Source organism: Oreochromis aureus, linkage group 23 (assembly GCF_013358895.1).
Source record: "Oreochromis aureus strain Israel breed Guangdong linkage group 23, ZZ_aureus, whole genome shotgun sequence".
Lineage (NCBI taxonomy): Eukaryota > Metazoa > Chordata > Actinopteri > Cichliformes > Cichlidae > Oreochromis > Oreochromis aureus.
The window spans coordinates 15,610,448-15,629,072 of record NC_052963.1 but is presented as its reverse complement, the minus strand read 5'-3'; the positions used below and the strand labels follow the sequence as shown (position 1 = coordinate 15,629,072).

At 38.3% G+C, this 18,625-nt stretch overlaps 1 protein-coding gene across 2 annotated transcripts; it reads left to right on the top strand.

Moving 5' to 3' along the window:
- The first annotated feature begins 11,272 nt into the window (after positions 1–11,272).
- Positions 11,273–17,742, top strand: LOC120436362 (cytochrome P450 4F3-like). 2 transcript variants are annotated; one of them, XR_005610354.1, is made up of 14 exons: positions 11,273–11,511; positions 11,694–11,838; positions 11,931–11,984; positions 12,187–12,314; positions 13,768–13,889; positions 13,969–14,115; positions 14,449–14,578; positions 15,621–15,687; positions 15,851–15,980; positions 16,074–16,207; positions 16,452–16,516; positions 16,601–16,683; positions 16,767–17,049; positions 17,618–17,742. XR_005610354.1 is itself a non-coding variant. In XM_039607288.1 (13 exons), the coding sequence occupies exons 1-13, from the start codon at positions 11,308–11,310 to the stop codon at positions 16,984–16,986; spliced, it is 1,629 nt and encodes a 542-aa protein (XP_039463222.1). In that variant the 5' UTR covers positions 11,273–11,307; the 3' UTR covers positions 16,987–17,421. The 2 variants fall into 2 exon arrangements, 1 of the variants encoding a protein (XP_039463222.1); XM_039607288.1 differs by lacking the exon at positions 17,618–17,742 and having other exon boundaries at positions 16,767–17,421.
- Positions 17,743–18,625: the final 883 nt, after the last annotated feature.

Genomic DNA, 18,625 nt, shown 5'->3' with positions numbered 1-18,625 from the left:
CCTGGGTCTTTCACTGCAGACCAATCAGACTCTCCTACAAGGCCTGTTGACACAGACAGAAAGCAGCTTAAATGCCAGTCAGGAAACAGTCCAGTACATCAAGGAGAATATCAGTAACAATCTGTCTGCAGAGAAAAACATCAATCTGTTCCATTGTCTTAATGACTTAAAAGATCAATCTCTAGTGGAGAACATCGAACACTACATGAGATCAGGTAACCTCTCCCGATTTTCTCTTCCCCCTGCTCAGTGGGCAGCTCTGGTCTTCTTCTTATTGTCTTTAGAAGAAAATCTGGAGGTGTTTGACCTGAATAAATATTCTGCTCCAGAGGAGGCTCTTCTGAGGCTCCTGCCAGTGGCCAAAGCCTCCAGTGAAGCTCTCTAAGTCCACAGATACAGTAGATTTACATATTAGTTTTAAGAGGAGGCAACAGTCATTAAACATTCACAAGCATAACAATGATTTGCAACAAGTAGCTGTTGGAAAATAATTTGTCAAAGTCAGCAGGCTCTTGTTTCCATATATGAATATTAAATACTGAATATCTTCTGCTGCCATGTGCTACTTAAGATTATTATTGTATATACTGGATATTTTTACCAAAAACATTTCTCTGAAAACAAAGTCATTTCTGAATTTAACGGACGAATAATAAAGTGTATAGCCAAGTTTCAAAACTTGGCTATACAGTTATCACTGCTTATAAATGCCAAACAAACCAAATTAGCTGATCTTGAATTACCCAGTAAATCTTGTATCTTTTGTGACATGGTGGCTTTATGATATACCTTCATCTGTGGTAAATAGTGCTCCAGTCATTTGAAGCTCTCCTTGATTGAGGTCAGTTTATATCCCTAGTTTATGTAAGGCTAGTTGGGGCTTTAGTTTGTGGAGTTTGCTTTCTCTCCAGGTATTCTGGCTTCCCTTCCAGAGCTCAAAGACATTTATGAATCTAAATTGGTTTGGCTAATCTTGTGATGAACCAGACAAATTAGATCAGCTAATCCTGGTTAGCCAGTTGACCTTGGATCTTCGAAATGACATGTGGAGAAAGTATCAGCTGCCACTATGAGCCGTAAACTGTGTACTAGAGCTATATAATCAGTGGCGGTCCTAGCCTGTTTGGCGCCCTGGGCGAACACCCCCTCTGGCGCGCCCCCCCCCCCAACACACACACACATGAAGAGAGAGAGAGTATGCATTGTATGCAAACTGCTACTAAACAGACATCATAATTCGTCATACAATGAGAACAGGACAAATCAACAATTGACACTAATTAATATTATATTATTGTATATATTGTTTGGAGTTTAGTCTGTTACTGTTACTATTTTTACCATTTCTTCTTGGAGCAGCTGTAACCCACATAATTTCCTTAGGGATTAAGAAAGTATTCTGATTCTTAATGTTTTAGGATACATGACGTGCCATTATCCAATGACACATCTGCTTACCTGTGTCTTTTGCTCGTTTCTCCTTGTAGGAGCCATAACTAAATGTATTGAATTTTAATGATCACTGGGTTTTCATTTGTTTGGTTGCTATGGTGATGTGTAACGGGAGTCACGTGGGTGGTAGCGGTGACATTAAGAGGGCGTTGTCAGTCTGTCATTCACTGGTTTGATTTTGACAGAGCAGGGCTGGGTAGCCGTAGTTTTTGTTGACCGCAGCACAACGAGTTTCCCCTTGTTGCATTAGAGCCTGTGATGTTTTAAGAGTTTGAATCGCGAGCCGATCACATTGCTCTGTAAACTTTTCAAGCACTTTAATAAACAAGGAAGCAATTCCACCTCTCGCATTATTGCGTAAAGTTGACAGCGCGTTAGGCAAATAGGCAGGCTCAGTCCCCGGCCTCTAGCGACTGTGGAAGTCGCTACACTCCTCCTCTTCTTTTCTCTTTTTTTAAACTTTAAAAACGGGTTGTGTGTGAGACTTTAAATCAACAAAATATAAAATATACATTTTAAATTGTTATTGATCCCTTTACCCCGAGTCCTAAAGTGTATATTTATTTTTTTACTCTTAAATATTTATTGTTTGTTTATTTGCACTGCTGTAACTGGAGCCTCGTCGTCTCGTCTCTCTATATACTGGACTGTATGTAGCGGAGATGACAATAAAGTTTACTTTGACTTCAGCAGAGAGCAGGCGCACCGAGGGCTCTCGCGCTCACTTTTCGCGTATAGAATTTTGAAAAAACATCGGTGCAAATTGTAAGTTTGTATCATAATGTCTGGTGTTTTCGTATTTGTTGGTTTGTTTTTATTTTGTTTTATTTTGCGAGTTGGTAATTTTTGCTGCTCCAGCCAGCCAGAGAATCCCCCGCCGCCCCGCCCTCTCCTCCCTGTGCCGCAAGCAGCAGGCGCACCTCGCAAACGGAGGGCGCCCTTACTCCCAGCAAACGGGCGATAGAAAACTGATCGGTGCCTACGACATTCCCAATATGCGCTGGCATGATGTCGGGGCAGCATGAGTACGAGCAATTTTTTGTTTTTTGCCAATGCCCGTGATGCCGCCCCCCACCACGATGCCGCCCCGGGCAACCGCCCGTGTCGCCCGTATCTAAAACCGCTACTGTATATAATAGCCCTGTTAGCATGTTAAAAGGGACTGTTTATTACCTGGAGACAGCAGTCGCCTCATTGTTCTGACACACATCACAAAACTATCTACAACACTACACACTAACTACACAAGACAACACATTAACTACACACTCCGAACACGCTAAACGTCACAAATCTCTCACAATTCAAAACTCTCTCTCTCTCTTTCTGCTGTCTTTCTCTCTCTCTCTCTCTCTCTCGCCGTCACTCCTAAAACTTCCCCCTCTTCCTAAACAACCAAATGCCATGTTGCCATATAATTTTTGATTGGTCGACGTAGTACATTTTTCCACCAACACGAACAGGCTGTTTTTTGTTTTTGTTATTTTTTTGGTCATAAGCAGAGAGTGTTTGCTAGCGCTGTCCTTAGACAGTAAACGTGACAAAACTATTCAGGAAAAAAACACGTGTATATATTGTTTATCATGACTCTGGTTTTAGGTGGCCTATCTGCACAATTTAAAAACTGGTATATATCACCTTGTTGCTTTGTCATCTTAAAGTGGTCATGTGATTGGCTTACCACGACTACTTTATTCTTCCTCAGCCAAACAGCAGCAGTCATGTGATTGTTTTGCCCCCTTAGCTCCAGGTGTTCTGCCAAAAAGTGATCGTCTGCCAGAAAGTGATTGCAGTTCGCTGGAGCACGCGCTGCTGCTTAAAGCTGTAGAGCCCAGATTACTTACAGCTACTTCCGTGCAACTGATATAAGGTGTGGTAAGCTGAAAACAGCTTCAACCATCTGTTTGTTGAAAAATAGTAACGTGACCGTGCACATTTTCTTGTTAGTAACGTTAACGGCGCTGTAACGATAGGAATAGTAATTAGTTAGATTATTTGTTACTGAAAAAAGTAACGCCATTACTTGTAACGCCGTTATTCCCATCACTGGTCTTCAGCTACAACAGATATCAGTAGCGCCCTCTGCAGTTTGTGTGTAGAAGTGAAAAATCTTACAGCACCTGGTATTCCCAGGAGGTTTCCCATATTACCTAGGCCCAATGCTGAAAGTTGAAGTACTGATTCAAGTTATTTACTCGAGCAAAAGTGAAAAATTACAGGCTCTGGAATGTCCTCAAAGTAAGAAAGTAAAAAGTAGACAGTTCTACTATCTATTTTTATGCACACGTAACTAGACCTTCTGCTATATTAATATACTACAAAATTAATATCAGTACATGAGAATACAAATGTTAAATGAGCTGTTACTCTTTGTGGATTAAACTCAACAAGATGTAACCTGATGTTTCACAGTTATGAGTTCCATTCCCTGCACTAAAAGTATACTGTATATTACTAAACTGTTTAAAGTTGGTATAATGACTGAGTTCAGTGAATGACTCTAAGCATCATTTTAAATGTAAATGAATTAATAATTAGAATAATTAAAATAACTTATAAGCACAGGTGCATTAGCATTAAACCTTGTGAACTGACTGTGTGTCAGTATCTCCTGCAGTCCACAGATATGACCTCTCTTCTTTCTCTCCTGTCCTGTCTTTTCTTACATCTTTCTGAGTGAATTTAGCTCTTTTTCTTTTCTCTCCCTCTGACATACAACAGCTCGACCTTTAGTTAGCAACACACTGTGCGACAAACTGCACACAAACAGTTTGCATGTTTGCTGAGCTGAAAAATATTACTCCCTTTATGTTCATTCCTCTTCTGTAGTGTTAGCAAGATGCTAACTATAGCAAATAGACACCTGCACTTGCTTCAGCCCCCTTTAACTGCCAAGTATAAGCTATAAATGACACCACTAAACTTAAAGTAATGAGCCTGATTTGAAAATTATAAGTAGAAAATACAGATATTTGCTTGAAAATGTAGGGAGTAAAAGTAAAATATCAGAAAAATAAATACTGGAGCAAAGTACTGATACCTGATAAATCTTCTTAAGTACAGTAGTAACAAAGTAAAAATACTTGGTTACTTCCCAACTCTGGAGATCAGATAAGGTTAAATGTATTGAGGGTGGTACACAACTCGTTCTCTGTCATAACAAAACCTTCAGAAGGTGAATGTAGGAAGATTTAGTGAATAACTTTAAATAAAAAATTAACACCTTCAATTTTTTCAACCTTGTGCTGTTAATTTTCACTCAACAATATTTATCTGAAGTCTTACTTCAGATGAAAGGAGTCTGCAGAGCATAAAGCTACTAACTGAAGCTGAACACTCACATACAAAAAAAATCTACAAATTAGTCCATCAGTTATGCCCATAATGCATAACAGAGTGTTAGCATGAAAACATTCATTTTAGTAAAAGGATCTGGATGTGCAAATACCTGGTGCTGTAAACGTTTCCACTTCTCTATACAAACTGCACAAGATGCTGCTGCTTCTTCAGAGAAGAGACTTGTGGCAACAATAAAATCACTTAATCATTTTTTTGCGAAGATAAATGGCCTTTGCTCACTGATTTTGAAAAGTCTCATATGCAGAGCTGTCTGTTACAAAAAATGTTGTCTGAACATATTTGTCTGTCTTAAGAAAGAAAGTAGTTTTAGGAAGCAAGTGCATTTCCCTTGTGTGCAGTCATATGTTCGTAACTCTGTTTGCCTGGTATATGCTGCATATAAGCTGAGAGTACAGGCATCAAAAGTTCACAGGAAATGTGGTTGCTAAGCTGCTGCTACATGCACTCATCACACTGATGAATAGGGCAGCAGTACAAGTTGTGTAGCATCAAAAAGGAACGACACAGACAAACGTGGTTCAGTTTCCCTTTTATAACTTGGATCTTTTTGGTCCTGTTTGATCCTCCGCTGAGCTCAAGTCAGTAACCTTGTGTTTAACAGTAATAAACAGATAAATTACAGACATGAATAGGTGTCTGCAACTTAAGACAAAGATTAAATGTTTAATTTATTCAGTTTAATTACTATGCAGCATTAACTCTGCAACAATTAAACTGATAACTAAAGTTACTTTTTCAGAGTGTTGAATGTGTTTTTATCCATGAAAGTAAATCATGTTTTGAGTTTTGATGTGGTTTTAAATGATTTGACTATGACTAGTTTTTAATTTTATCCAATTACTCATGGTTAACTTCCTGTTAAAGTCTTAATAATAAAGATGAGAGACTAATGAAAACGTCAGTTCTGTTTTTCTTCCTCAGAGAATCATGAGGGTTCAAAGTGCCTGTTTGCTGCTGCTCTGTGCCGCTGCGTTCTCACAAACCTACAATGATTTTGAAAGGAAACACATCCTTCTAGAGAAGAGCTCAGAGGTGAATTATGATAATATGATGAAAAACATCAACGGCAACAATAAATGCAAGGAAATAAATTCCGTCATCAAGGCGAGGGTGGAGGAAATTAATGTTGGCTTTGCTTATTTTATAGATTTTTCCTACAGGAGATTTACACAGAATTATCTGTCTTTAAATGTGCGATTCTCTCAGAGGTGACACCTACATTATGAGTAAACTGAAGCAGGAATCTGTGGACATCGGTCCTCCTGAACGCTGTGATTATCTGATCTGCTGCTACTAGAAAGTCATGTCTGAAGCTGATGTTGGATCATTTGTGAAATCTCAGGGTCCCCCTGTGTTATTCACCAAGCTGTCAATGTTTGATGGTGCGTTAAATAAAGACGCAAAATATATTCAAAATTTTGTTTTATGTTGTTTGTTTAAGCAATTTTTAAGCGTTCAGATGAAAATCAGATCACATTTTTCAACATCCTCTTAATACTCTGAACATTTGGGCACAAGAAAATTAATATTTTAATTTTAAGTGAAAATCATTGACATGATGGTGAATATATATTTGGTGTTCTACTATGTGTGTGTGAAGAAACACATGACAGTGGCTTCTTCCAGGACTCCCAACAATCTGAGAGTGGATATTTATTGTAAGTGATATTTATAATATGGAAAGGATTAATTTCTCTCTACATCTGAAGAAAAATGAGTTTATTAAACTATGGGATAAGTGGATCAAGTTTGTTAAACCCGTTAAACCCGATTTTGTGGAGGCCGTAGACAAATGATGGTGATTTGTTATTTTATTTATTTAGTTAGCCTTTTTTCTTTTTAATTTTTACTAAAAAATAATAACAATAAAATAAAATGAAAACCATTGTAAGCAGTGAATACTTCTCTGAGGATCATCTCTGGTCCTTTTGGTCTGAAACATCCACTGGTGCCTGTAATTATCAATATATTTTATCACAATTACAATTACAATACCTTTTACTCTCAATAAGTGGCTTTACATGACATAGTCTTGTACTATTCTAAGGATATGATAGATGTACTGCAGAAGATAATCTGTATCATATCTCTATCAATATTATATCAGTTTTTCTTACTGCACATGCTTTTATGATTTTATGGACAAATATCCTGGACAAATAGATCAGGTCTGTTTTGCCTCTGGGGTCTCTCCTCAAAGTACAACATTCACTTGTAAATATGTTTGTCATCACAGCAGAACCTTTTTGTGAGTGTCAAATGGAAAATAAAGGAAGCAAAAGAGATGTTGCTCTCTCAGTGGTGTAGTTGTTCCTCTTTACATTTGTTTTATAATGTAAGTTGCCAAAGCCTGACATTTCAAAACAGCTTGCAAATCTTCCTCTAAATGAGTAGTTCTCAAACTGTTGTACACGTACCACTGGTGGTACTTGGGCTCCCTCTATTGGTACATGGGAAATCTCAAAAACAGAAAATTTAAGATTAAATAATTCACTGTGGCAAACTAAGAAATATTGACAACAAATGTTTTCTGTTGCTGTCTATGGTCAGTTTCTACGTTGGATGACAAATCATTCAAGTCTCTCTATCATTTATTCCTTATTATCACTTAGTTTGAGTTAAGCAAGTGTTGAACAGAAGCATGGTCACCAGAAAAAGACATAACTGTAAAGATCCTGACACTTAGTGAAATAAAAAAAGGCTACTAAAAATTACAGGATATTGGGAAATGAAAATATTTCCACCGAAACAGTTTATTATTTCACATTTTCAAAATGTTTTGTTTAATTAACAGATTTTACTGTTTTACCCATATTTTGTTGTAGTTTTGATGTGCTTGGACTTTACTTGAGAGTTTGTTTTAGTTTTCATCTGTTTTGGGTTCACCTTCTATTCATTTTCATATTTGTTTTTTATGGTTTTAAGAATTTATTAAATTCATAAATGTAATTAATTAAAAACCCACAACGGGTCTCTTCTGTTCTCAGACCAGTTTCTGTTCACAGATCTCTGACAGGGTGCATTACCAGGATGTAAGTACTAATAAGGTGTTACGTTGTGGTCACGAAAGAAACAATGTTGTTAGCAATAATTTTCTGGTAGTGTGTGATATTCACAGAACAAATTAATGTTGAGTCCAGGCACAGTGTTTGAGTAAGAGTTTTTTTTAACAAGGTTGTATGTGACAGATTATACTGCAAACAGTCCCTTATAACAACTGAAATATTGAAAAAACTACAACTGATATATACATCATTTTGTAATTCAAACCTTATTATTTAATTAGTTTGTTTATTCCCCTCTCTTTTGACTTCTCCCAATAATTATCTGGCAACCCTTTATATGTATCTGGTGTCCTTGTTTTAAAAAATGTATCTAAAATGAACTCTGCCTTTTACAATACTAATTATCCTACTAATTACAACAATAACATGCAGCTTATTGTCAATTGTCAGCTTATTTGTATGAAATGTGAACAACATCAACATCACTTTTCATCTGTGCCCCATGTAAGACCTAACCTGTCACGGCTGGGGCAGCAGTCGTGTGGTGTGGTGAGAAAAAGGATCCAAAATGCAGGTACTGGCTGGGGTGCGAGTGAGCTTTATTTGCAGAAGCGACAAAGTGGCAAAAACAGGAAGAGCAGAGCAGGGAGATAAGAAACCGAAACTGGGGAAAACTAAAGAATTAAGCTGAAACCAAACACACACGGGAGGAGGAGCAAAAAGCACAGAGAATGTGGGCAGACAGACGCAGAATGAACACAGGCAGACACACACTATAAATACACACGAGGTAATGAGGGGAATGACACACAGGAGGGGAGCACAGCTGAACCTAATTCACAAGACGACACACAGACCTACAAAGTAAAACAGGAAACACACAGACTGTTTACAACACAAACTCAGGGACACGAACAGAACACAGAGGAAAGACACAGGTAGGGATGATAAAACACTAAACACCAGAACCAACCCTAAGAACCAATACAAAATCAGGATTAACACAAAACACAAAGCAATACCAAAAATGAAACACAAAAGGCTGGGTCGAACGACCCAGGACCATGACCAGTACTCTAAAGAACTTTTTTTCTTTATTCACATTACTCAAAGTGGCAGCCTGAAAAACACTGATTGTTAAAGAGGCACCAAACTCACCTCGAGCCTCAAAGCTCTTAGTCTTTCCATAAAAATGTTATTTTTTTGTTGTTGTTGTAGCAAACCCACTAGGAAAAGTTTCATTGGTTTTAGAAGACACAATCTGTACATACAGACTCAGCTCCATTACTCTGTAATTCTCCACTTACATGGCTACTCGAAAGACCTCTGGTCCTACCAGTTGAGCTCTAAGCTAAAGAACATGAGGCTGAGGAAAATTAAAATGCCTAAAAAATGGAAAGGGAAGCAGAAGAGCAATGTCAAAAATCAGAGACATTTAAAAAAAGTCAATTCAAAGCTACTTACAGCTGATCTTTCTTTTATTTAGATTTCCCAATGTATACATTTTAAAAAATGTATTGTTGTTGCACTGAAATAAATATAATTTCATCCTGTTATGTAGAAACAGCATTTTTAGTCATAACATGATAACAGCATGTTATCAGTTGTAATGTTCCTGTAGAGGTATTTCAGCTGATATAAAAGACTGATTGCAGTATAATCTGTCACATATAATCTTCCTGAATCATGTGAGGAAAATTTAAAGTACAAACAGCATTTTAGTCACAAGTTGCATTATAATAATGTCACACTGTTGTTAAGGGCATTAGTAGGGTGTTAGTATCTGCATCATGATCATCATTTATCATTTATAAGGCATTACTCCTGCTTAGTATGTCATTTATAAAATAGATAGAAATGTTTATTCTTGATCAGTAACCTCATATATAACGCGCCCATGGTATCATTTAGAAAGTCTAAATGAGTGAATAACATTTAGATGCACATTCATAATCATAATGTTCAAGATTTGAGCTCATTGTTTGTGAGTGTGTTAACAGAGGTTTTATAAATACTCATTTCACATTTTAATTCATGGTTAATTTAGGCAGTCACTAGTTTTTATAAGATTTAAAAGTCTCAGCTTCCTTTACGGCAGAAAAATAGCACTGACAAAGTACAACGAGATACAGAACATACAAATATTTATTGCCAGATGCAAACATAACCTGTGTGAGGTTTTCAGAATACTAAAATGTCGGTAGGATCAGAGTCTAAACCAGAGTTTGTAAGAGGCGTTAAAGAGATAAAGATACACTGTGCAGTTGCAGCCACAGGGTAGCTGTGGCTCAGGAGGTCGAGAAAGTCACCTACACATCGGAAGGTTGGTGGTTCACTCTGCTCCAGTCGCCAGATATCCTTGATACTAAGACACTAACCCCAAGTTGCTCTTCGATGCATCCATCGGAGTTTGATTGTGTGTGAACATTAGAAAGCACTTGCATAGGTAAATCATAGAAAAAAGCACTTGGATGAATGAGGCAAGTTGTATAAAAGCACTTTGAGTGCTCAGAGGAGAAAAGCACCAGTCCATTTATCCTTTAACTTAAATATACTGAAGCTTCTTCAGTTAAAATAAAATGAATCAGGTTATCACTAAACAACTGTGAAGATTCCACAGAGCTTCACAAACAAGTGTAAACACCATAAACAAAGTGTCCATCGTACTAAACTGATAATGAAGGAGTTTAAATTTTCTTAAGTTCATTCCTGGGAGTCAACTTTCCTCTAGTTTTTAGTCTGCTAGCTAGCTTTAGTCAGACCAGTTAGCATCCGGTCTGATTCAGATCCAGAGTGCTCCTAAATTAAACAGAGAAGTCATGGTTAAACTCACCCTGTGCTTTTAGCAAGTGAACTAAGTTGAAATGACGGTCTCTTTCTCTTTCTCATTTCATGAAACTCAGAGCAGCTTCTCTGGGTAAGCAGGTGATCAGGTTAAGAGGTGGTTCTCTGCCATCAAGGAGAATTCCCAGTAAGTGGGCATTTTCATGGAATCTTAAAATCCCAAGTCTGTAGAATGGAGATGTCACTGCATTAAATCAGTAAATACCAATAATTAATCTCCAAAATTCTCCAAAATACTGCGACAACACTATTTTTGGTACAGCAGTTCTTGCATAATATTTTACCTTTTTATAGCCATCATGACTTCTGTTTTTATATTTATTCACTTATTTCTTTTTTATACAGTTATCATTTTAAATTACCATGTGCAGTAGCCATATTGTTTATACTACATGTTATTATTATCATTGGGGGATTGCAAGAGTGAAACAGTTTGTAAAGTTATATTAAAATGTGACGAGACTAATGGAATACTATGTACATTTCATAACTTAGAACTAGAACTTCTGGTATTTATAATCAAAACTGGGGGAGGGAGTGTGTGTGAGTGGGGGGTGGAGCAATTTGCCTCTATAAGTACAACCAACAGAGCAGGGCCAGTAGTGGGAAACTTGAACCTCTGGATGCTAATTGCTCTCTCTCAGTGATGACTCTCCTGCACAGTGTTCTCTCTCTGGTCCTCAGCTGGACAGGTCTCTGTTCAGTCCTGTACATTTTCAGTACTGGACTGGTTGCTGTGGTTGCACTTTGGACTGTGAGGCTGCTGCTGCGTCACACCTGGTACTCTCACAGGTTGTCCTGTTTCAGCAAACCACAGACACGTTCGTGGCTGTTGGGCCATCTTGGGAAGGTACAACACACAGACATCATCTTTTTTTATGAACTATTTTAAATATTTGTAATCTCTACATGATGCAGCTATAGGTTTCACAGTTAAACAGAATCTACTTTTTGTTGCTATGTTACTATTTCTCTTTGATTGCTATAATCAGCACCGATCTTTAAGTCTTGTTTTGTGATAAAACATTATAGATGCAGAGCACAGAAGAAGGCCTCCAGCAGGTGGATGACCTGGTGCAGACATACAAACACTCCTGCTGCTGGTTCCTCGGTCCTTTCTATCACCTGGTCAGACTCTTTCATCCTGACTATGTCAAACCTCTGCTAATGGCACCCGGTAGGGTAAAACACCAACAGTCCGTCTGTATTATACCACATTTCCAAAGCCTTTGGTGTTTGCTTACATTGTTCATCATTTACTTCCTTCAGCCAGCATCACAGTGAAAGATGAATTAATTTATCACCACCTGCGCCCATGGCTGGGTGAGTGAAATATTTCAGTTTTCCTCATATGTTGCAAAGTTTACTGGAATTAAATCTTTCCCAGTATTGGTTTCCAATGTCATTGTACTATTGTACTATGTATGACTGTGCAATGACAATAAAGAGTTATCTTATCTTATTTTGTTCTAAAGGTCAAACGACAGTGCTCCTAACTACAAGTCTCTTTTTTTTGGGGTTTCAGGACACAGTCTGTTGATCAGTAACGGAGAGGTGTGGTCCCGCAAGAGACGACTGCTCACTCCAGCTTTCCATTTTGATATATTGAAGAGCTACATTGCCGTATTTAACTCCTCATCTAAAATCATGCATGTAAGATACACACAGCCACAGTTATGCGTACAAAAATCTGATCACATGACAGTTTGAGTTTATTCCTCAACTTATCGTCACACCTCCAAGCGGGCAATGTGGACAACCAAGTTTGTGAATGCGATAACTTGAGACGTAGGCTACATAGAGTTTTTAAATCTCAGACAAGCTCGATTCTCAGTGACCTCGGCCTCAAAGTCAGGGGTCACAGGTCAAGTTTTCTGAAAATGTTAAATTAAGTCACGTAGGATTATGAAATGGATATGATTAGTGTATTTACTGGGAGGGTGACGGGTACCACCGGTTACAAACAAGACAAGCAAACATTGTTAAAACTGGTACAACCATGAGAAAAATACGTTTTTCAGTTATTTTCAGATTCTAAATTAGTCATTCAGGTTTTAATTGCAGTAAGAGCACACAGAACACAGTAACAGCCACCTTAAGATGCTTTATACTGTTAGTTAAACAACCTACAGTATTGGAAAAAAAACCCAGCAGTAATCAAGTGACCTGCTATGAGCAAGCACATTCTGGTGGTGGGAAGGAAAAAGTTACATTTAGCAGGAAGAAACTTTCAGCAGAATAAGGCTCATCAATGTGATGCCTGTTATTCATATTTCTATGAAGAGTACTACACCCTCTACAAAACTACTGCATAATTTTCTGTAGTGATTTCCAGAATTGTCCAGCAGTCTGACATCATCTTGATAACACTGATGACTTGCAGTCATCAGTTACTCCTTCACTTGCAGGAAGGAGTTTTCTTCTACTTTCCTTTTAAAATTTTTCAGTTTTATGATTCATTTGTTTTAGTGCACCACATCTTTTAGCAGACACTCTTTCAAGAAGATCAAATGTTTCCTTATCAGCAATTTTCATAGTATGCACCGACTTTCTCACACGCTTTAAAACTGCTGTCATTTAAAACAATACACAGACAGTGGCACTGATGAGATGTTTGTATTTTTTATTAATAATAATAATAACTTAGATTTGTATAGATCGAGTAAAGACAAGTGGGGAAAAAAAGACTATTTACTTTAGATTCATGAAAGTGCAGAATGTGTTGAAGCATGGTAATATTCACATTACATGGGGGAGGGGGGGGTTGTTTGTTGTTTTGTTTTTATTTTTATTTATTCTCAGTTTTAAAAAAAATCCTTAAATTATCCAGGGGGCTGAACACAGGCAAACACACAATCTACATCTACACTGACTGCACAGAACTTAGGTGGTCTTTAAAATTCATGTGTATAACATAAGCTACCATATTTGAGATCAAATCATAGTGTTCACTGTTTGTCCAATAAAATCTTAAACCGATCCTGAACAGTTCAGCTGCTTTAAGTTAAAGACTTAGACCACATGAATCACCCCCCAAATATGATTTTGTTTCCTTTCTTATGCTGATATCTTTATCCTGTTAACCCCTCCTTGTTTCTGTTTTCAGGACAAGTGGTGCCGACTTGTAGCAGAAGGCAAAACTAATCTGGAGATGTTTGACCATGTCAGTCTGATGACTCTGGACAGTTTACTAAAATGTGCCTTCAGCTATGACAGCAACTGTCAGGAGTGAGAACAGCCACTTATTTCAATTGATATCTTCCATTTTTGTTGTAGTTGTCAGTTTCTAAAAAGATTGTCCCTCCAGGTCTCCCAGTGAGTACGTGTCAGCCATAGTGGAGCTCAGTGACCTGGCAACACGTCGGCGAGAAAATATTTTACACCACTGGGACTGGATTTACTGGAAGACTCAGCAGGGGAAACGATTCAAACAAGCCTTAAACACTGTACACAGGTAATGCTCTGACCTTCTGACATTTCTGTAGCTGAGTTACACGAGTTAAATAGGAGGCTGCAAGCGTGATGACACACTGTTACTGTCAAATGGTGCAGATGCAAATAACTGTCATATTTGTTGCTTATGTGCTTTTTTGTATTAATTGCTGTTGAAATCTAATGTTATGGATTGCTCTAGATATATACTTAACCATATGATGCTGTAAAAGTCTTTAAAAGTATTGTATAGTACTATAATAACCTGTAGTAATGTGTAATGTATTGTTTTACTTCAGAGTACTGTAAATACAATCTTGCAGTGTCAGTTTTAATCTGCTGTATTCTGATTCAGGTTCACCAGGGATGTGGTTCAGAAGCGTCGTACCTTCCTTAGCCAACAGAGGGAGACAGAAACACAATTGGATGTTGCCCTAACAGCTCGGAGGAGGAAAGATTTTGTAGACATTATACTGCTGACAAAGGTAAGGCAGAAAGAGTATAAGCAGTATTTCAACAGTTTTTTTCTGCTGAAGTATCTTTTACAGAAGGGGTCAGGCAGTAAGTTTTGCAACATGCACAGAAACAAGAACTTCCAGTCGGCATCTACGGCATTTTACACTACCATTAAGCATGTTCAACACAGCTTTTCTCTGGTTTTTATTAATATGCACCACTTAAGAGGAGAGAATGATGCTGCAGAAGGTTTTCAAAATCACACAGAGAGAAAAAAAAGAATATTATCTCAAGCTATATTTAGCTTACTACACTCTGCACTTTTAGTGCTGCTGTTTATTTCTAACATTCTAAACATTAAATGGTACTCAGTGTACCATTTTAGTGTACCCCATTTTTATGCTCCTGATCAACAAGGATCCCCAAAAGGATCCTGTCCCATCCAACTACCAGTCAATAACCTGCCCCAGTACCACATGAAAGCTCCCGTCGGGCATCATAGCGGCTAAGATGAACAGACAAATGGTTCAATACGTGATTGGGGAAGAGAAAGGAATTGGCTACTTTTAGATAGAACAGTCGCACAAGACTGCAAGACCAGGCTCACCAACCTATGCACAGCCAGGATTACTGCAAGAAAGTCTATGACTTAATGCCCCACACATGGATCCTGGAATTCCTAGAATTATACTAGATCAACATGACCCTAAAAGCCTTCATCAGGAACTCAACTGGGATGTGGCGTACAACACTAGAGGCCAACTTCAAGCCAATACCACATGCCACCATCAAGTGTAGGATCTACCAAGGAGATGCTCTGTCGCCACTGCTGATCTGCAAAGGCCTAAATCCCTCAGTGAGATCATTAACAAGACTGGCTACAGATACCAAATTTTAAAATGGGAAATTACATGCATGGAAATCAAGTGAAAGGGAGTAGGTCTCAGTGAGTCAATAGTTAAAAGTAGATGCAAAAAGTGTGGTGAAGAAGGACATTTTAAATGCATTTTGTTCATGAGACTGTATCACTATTACAGATAAATATTATTACTAAATGTTTGTGTGTTGAAGGATGAAGATGGGAAAGGCCTGACAGATGAGGAGATACAGGCTGAGGCCAACACTTTCATGTTTGCAGGTGAGATGTTACTCTAACAGCGACCTCTGTGGTCTTATGTGAAAATCACACCATAATGGTAACAGCTGCTATACACTGTAGGAAGAGTAATGTCTCTTTAAAGCTGTAGTTGCCATTAAAATGTCCTCACACTTTGCAAATCTTCCTTCTTCTTCTTCTGCAGGTCACGACACAACAGCCAGTGCCATCTGCTGGACGTTGTATAATTTAGCACGCCATGAAGACTATCAGGAAAAATGCAGACAGGAAGTGATGGACCTGATGGAGGGACGAGATGGACAAGAAATTGAGTGGTCAGAAAATACAAATGCCAGCAACATTATTGGTAGTTTCAGATGTTTACATGTGAATATTATCTCAGTGCACTGACATGACTTGGTCTTAAGGGAGGATCTGTCCAACCTTCCCTTCACCACCATGTGCATCAAAGAGAGCCTCAGACTCCACTCTCCTGTGCCGGGTGTAACACGGAAGTACACCCAGGACATGGTGCTGCCAGGAAATCGCACAGTCCCAGCAGGTGAGGGGGAAACTCTTTCAAGATTTACAAATAGACTTTCGAGATTAAACACTTGTGTCTTGTCCTGGATCACACTCTAATCATATTCTGTACTTCATTTGTGAGGCACTAATTTAAGGGATCCAATTTAAGGAGAGTTCATCACATTTGATGTCAAGTTAAGCAAACTCAGAAAGTTTTTGATCAGAAATGTTGGTGACCAATAAAGACTGAAGTTGTAAACCTACTAATTTTTGTAACACAGGTACAATCTGCCTGGTCAGCATTTATGGAACACACCATAACCCCACTGTCTGGACAAACCCACATGTAAGCACTTATACAATATAACATTAATTCCTGCTACAAATCTATTGTGTTTAATCTTTTAAACACGATTTGCTCTCTGCCAAGGAATTTGATCCCCTCCATTTTGACCCGAGCAACAAAAAGAGCCAAGCTTCTCATGCCTTCATCCCCTTCTCCTCAGGGCCCAGGTTCAGTTTCAGCATTCAGCCTTAATCTCAATAACACAAATAGGAAATGTGTTGGTAACAAATTAACAGGTATCTCTCCACAGGAACTGTATTGGTCAGAAATTTGCCATGGCGGAGCTTCGAGTTGTTGTAGCGCTGACCCTGCTCAGGTTTCGACTCACCCCAGGGGTGAACCCTGAACTCGGGAGCAGCTCGGGGAGAGTTCGCCGTCTTCCCCAAATCGTCCTGCGTGCAGAGGGCGGCCTGTGGCTGCAGCTGGAGCCTCTTAACAGAGTCACACAGAAGGAGCAGTCAGATAAATGAGTTACTAAAATAATATTGTAACTGCATTTAAGACTTAAGAAAAGATCAGCCAGATCTTAACAGGTAAAAAGTTGTTATGAGTCTTAATGCTAATGGAGTTACCTTTTAAAAAATATACAGAAAATGTTATTGTAATTACAATTATACTTTTAATTACAGATGTTATCAAATGCAACCAGATTGATCAAAGATTCCATATAAAATCATATGTAATAAATGGATATAAACATTGACATTGTTACATTTAATATTAGCTTAGCTTTGCCTGTGCCACAAACACTTGCTTCTCTAAGGTCCACCTGTTGATCCTCCTGAAGCTGTGCATGTCTGCAGCTACCAGAAAGTCTTGTTAGAAGCTGCTGATTGATTATTTATTTATGAAGTCCCCTTGTATTTTTCACCATACTGGACATGCTTATGTTGTGTTCAATAAAGACACAGAAATTCCTGATTACGTGTGTTGTTTTCCTCCAATGTATTTTGTTCACATGGGTTTTCAGTAGATGTTGTCATTTCACATATCAGTTTTCCATCATTGTATTTGGATAATACAATAAAAGTTTCCATTTTTTAAATGTGCAACAGAGGTGTTACGACTACTGTCGTAATGTTGTCTAATATGCAATCTAAGTGTGCAGGTGCCGCTCCGTGATTGGTGGATCCAGGGGACGGACCATATGGATCGGCTAACCAGCTGGAGACGACTTATATGCTGACCAGTCATTCATCCTCAGCTCATCCCAACCAGCAGACCTTTTGTTACTTGCTCACTGCTGTTCGTCATATACAGAAGTATGTGGGGTGGACTGCATTTTTGTTTGATTATTGTTTTCTCATGTTTTTCTTTGTTAGGGAGGCAGGTTGTTGTCATTTGGTTTAATTTTTTAGAGTAGGTAAGTTTGTTAAATCCTTGAGATGTAGGCTTTAGATTGAGGCTCCTTTTTTTTGTTGTTTTGGCGTTGGGTGCACCCTGAAGTTATAATCAGCTCCTTTCTTTGTGTCAAATAATCTTACAAATCAACTCATTGTAAATAAATCATTATCAAACTTTTCCAGTTGTGTGATGTGGCTGCTTGGGGTCTGATGAGGATGGATCACCCTTATGTTGTGGTCTGGCCACCCCTAGACGGGCCATAACAAGAGGGTTCACGACAGTCACATGAGTTTTATTTTAATAACAGATGCATCCACAGGTGTATTCATATATGAATGACAAAGATATTCTTTAATGTCTTCAAACTTATTTTGCATATAGTACTGCTCTTACCTTGTTGCCCTCACAAGGTCTCCGGCTAGTTTCTTTTTAGTTTGTTTGTTTTTTTATAAGGAGACTCATCATGTTGTTAATTCTCAGAGTTCACACAGCAGCATGTTCCCTGGTTATGTTGGGTCGTTTTCTTGTATTTAGGATCTAACTGATGTCTTTGCAGCAACCTGTCAACCCATCCAAGTGCCACCCAGGCCCAATGCTGCTTAGCTTCAGAGAGCATGAGGTTGAATGTGTTCAGGGTGTCATGGATGTAAAGAACATTCTTGATCAGAAACTGACTTTTTACAGAACTTGGCCTCCATCATAATAACTGTTACAGAAGATGAAAGTAAGAACATTTAGTAACTAACTTGAAATAAAAAGTAAAGA

Excerpts from the sequence above, each read along its gene's own strand:
- LOC120436362 (XM_039607288.1), top strand. The coding sequence starts at position 11,308 with ATGACTCTCCTGCACAGTGTTCTCTCTCTGGTCCTCAGCTGGACAGGT. Across the intron at positions 11,512-11,693 it reads TGTTGGGCCATCTTGGGAAG|ATGCAGAGCACAGAAGAAGG; the intron begins GTACAACACACA and ends AAAACATTATAG. Across the intron at positions 12,315-13,767 it reads CCTCATCTAAAATCATGCAT|GACAAGTGGTGCCGACTTGT; the intron begins GTAAGATACACA and ends TTCTGTTTTCAG.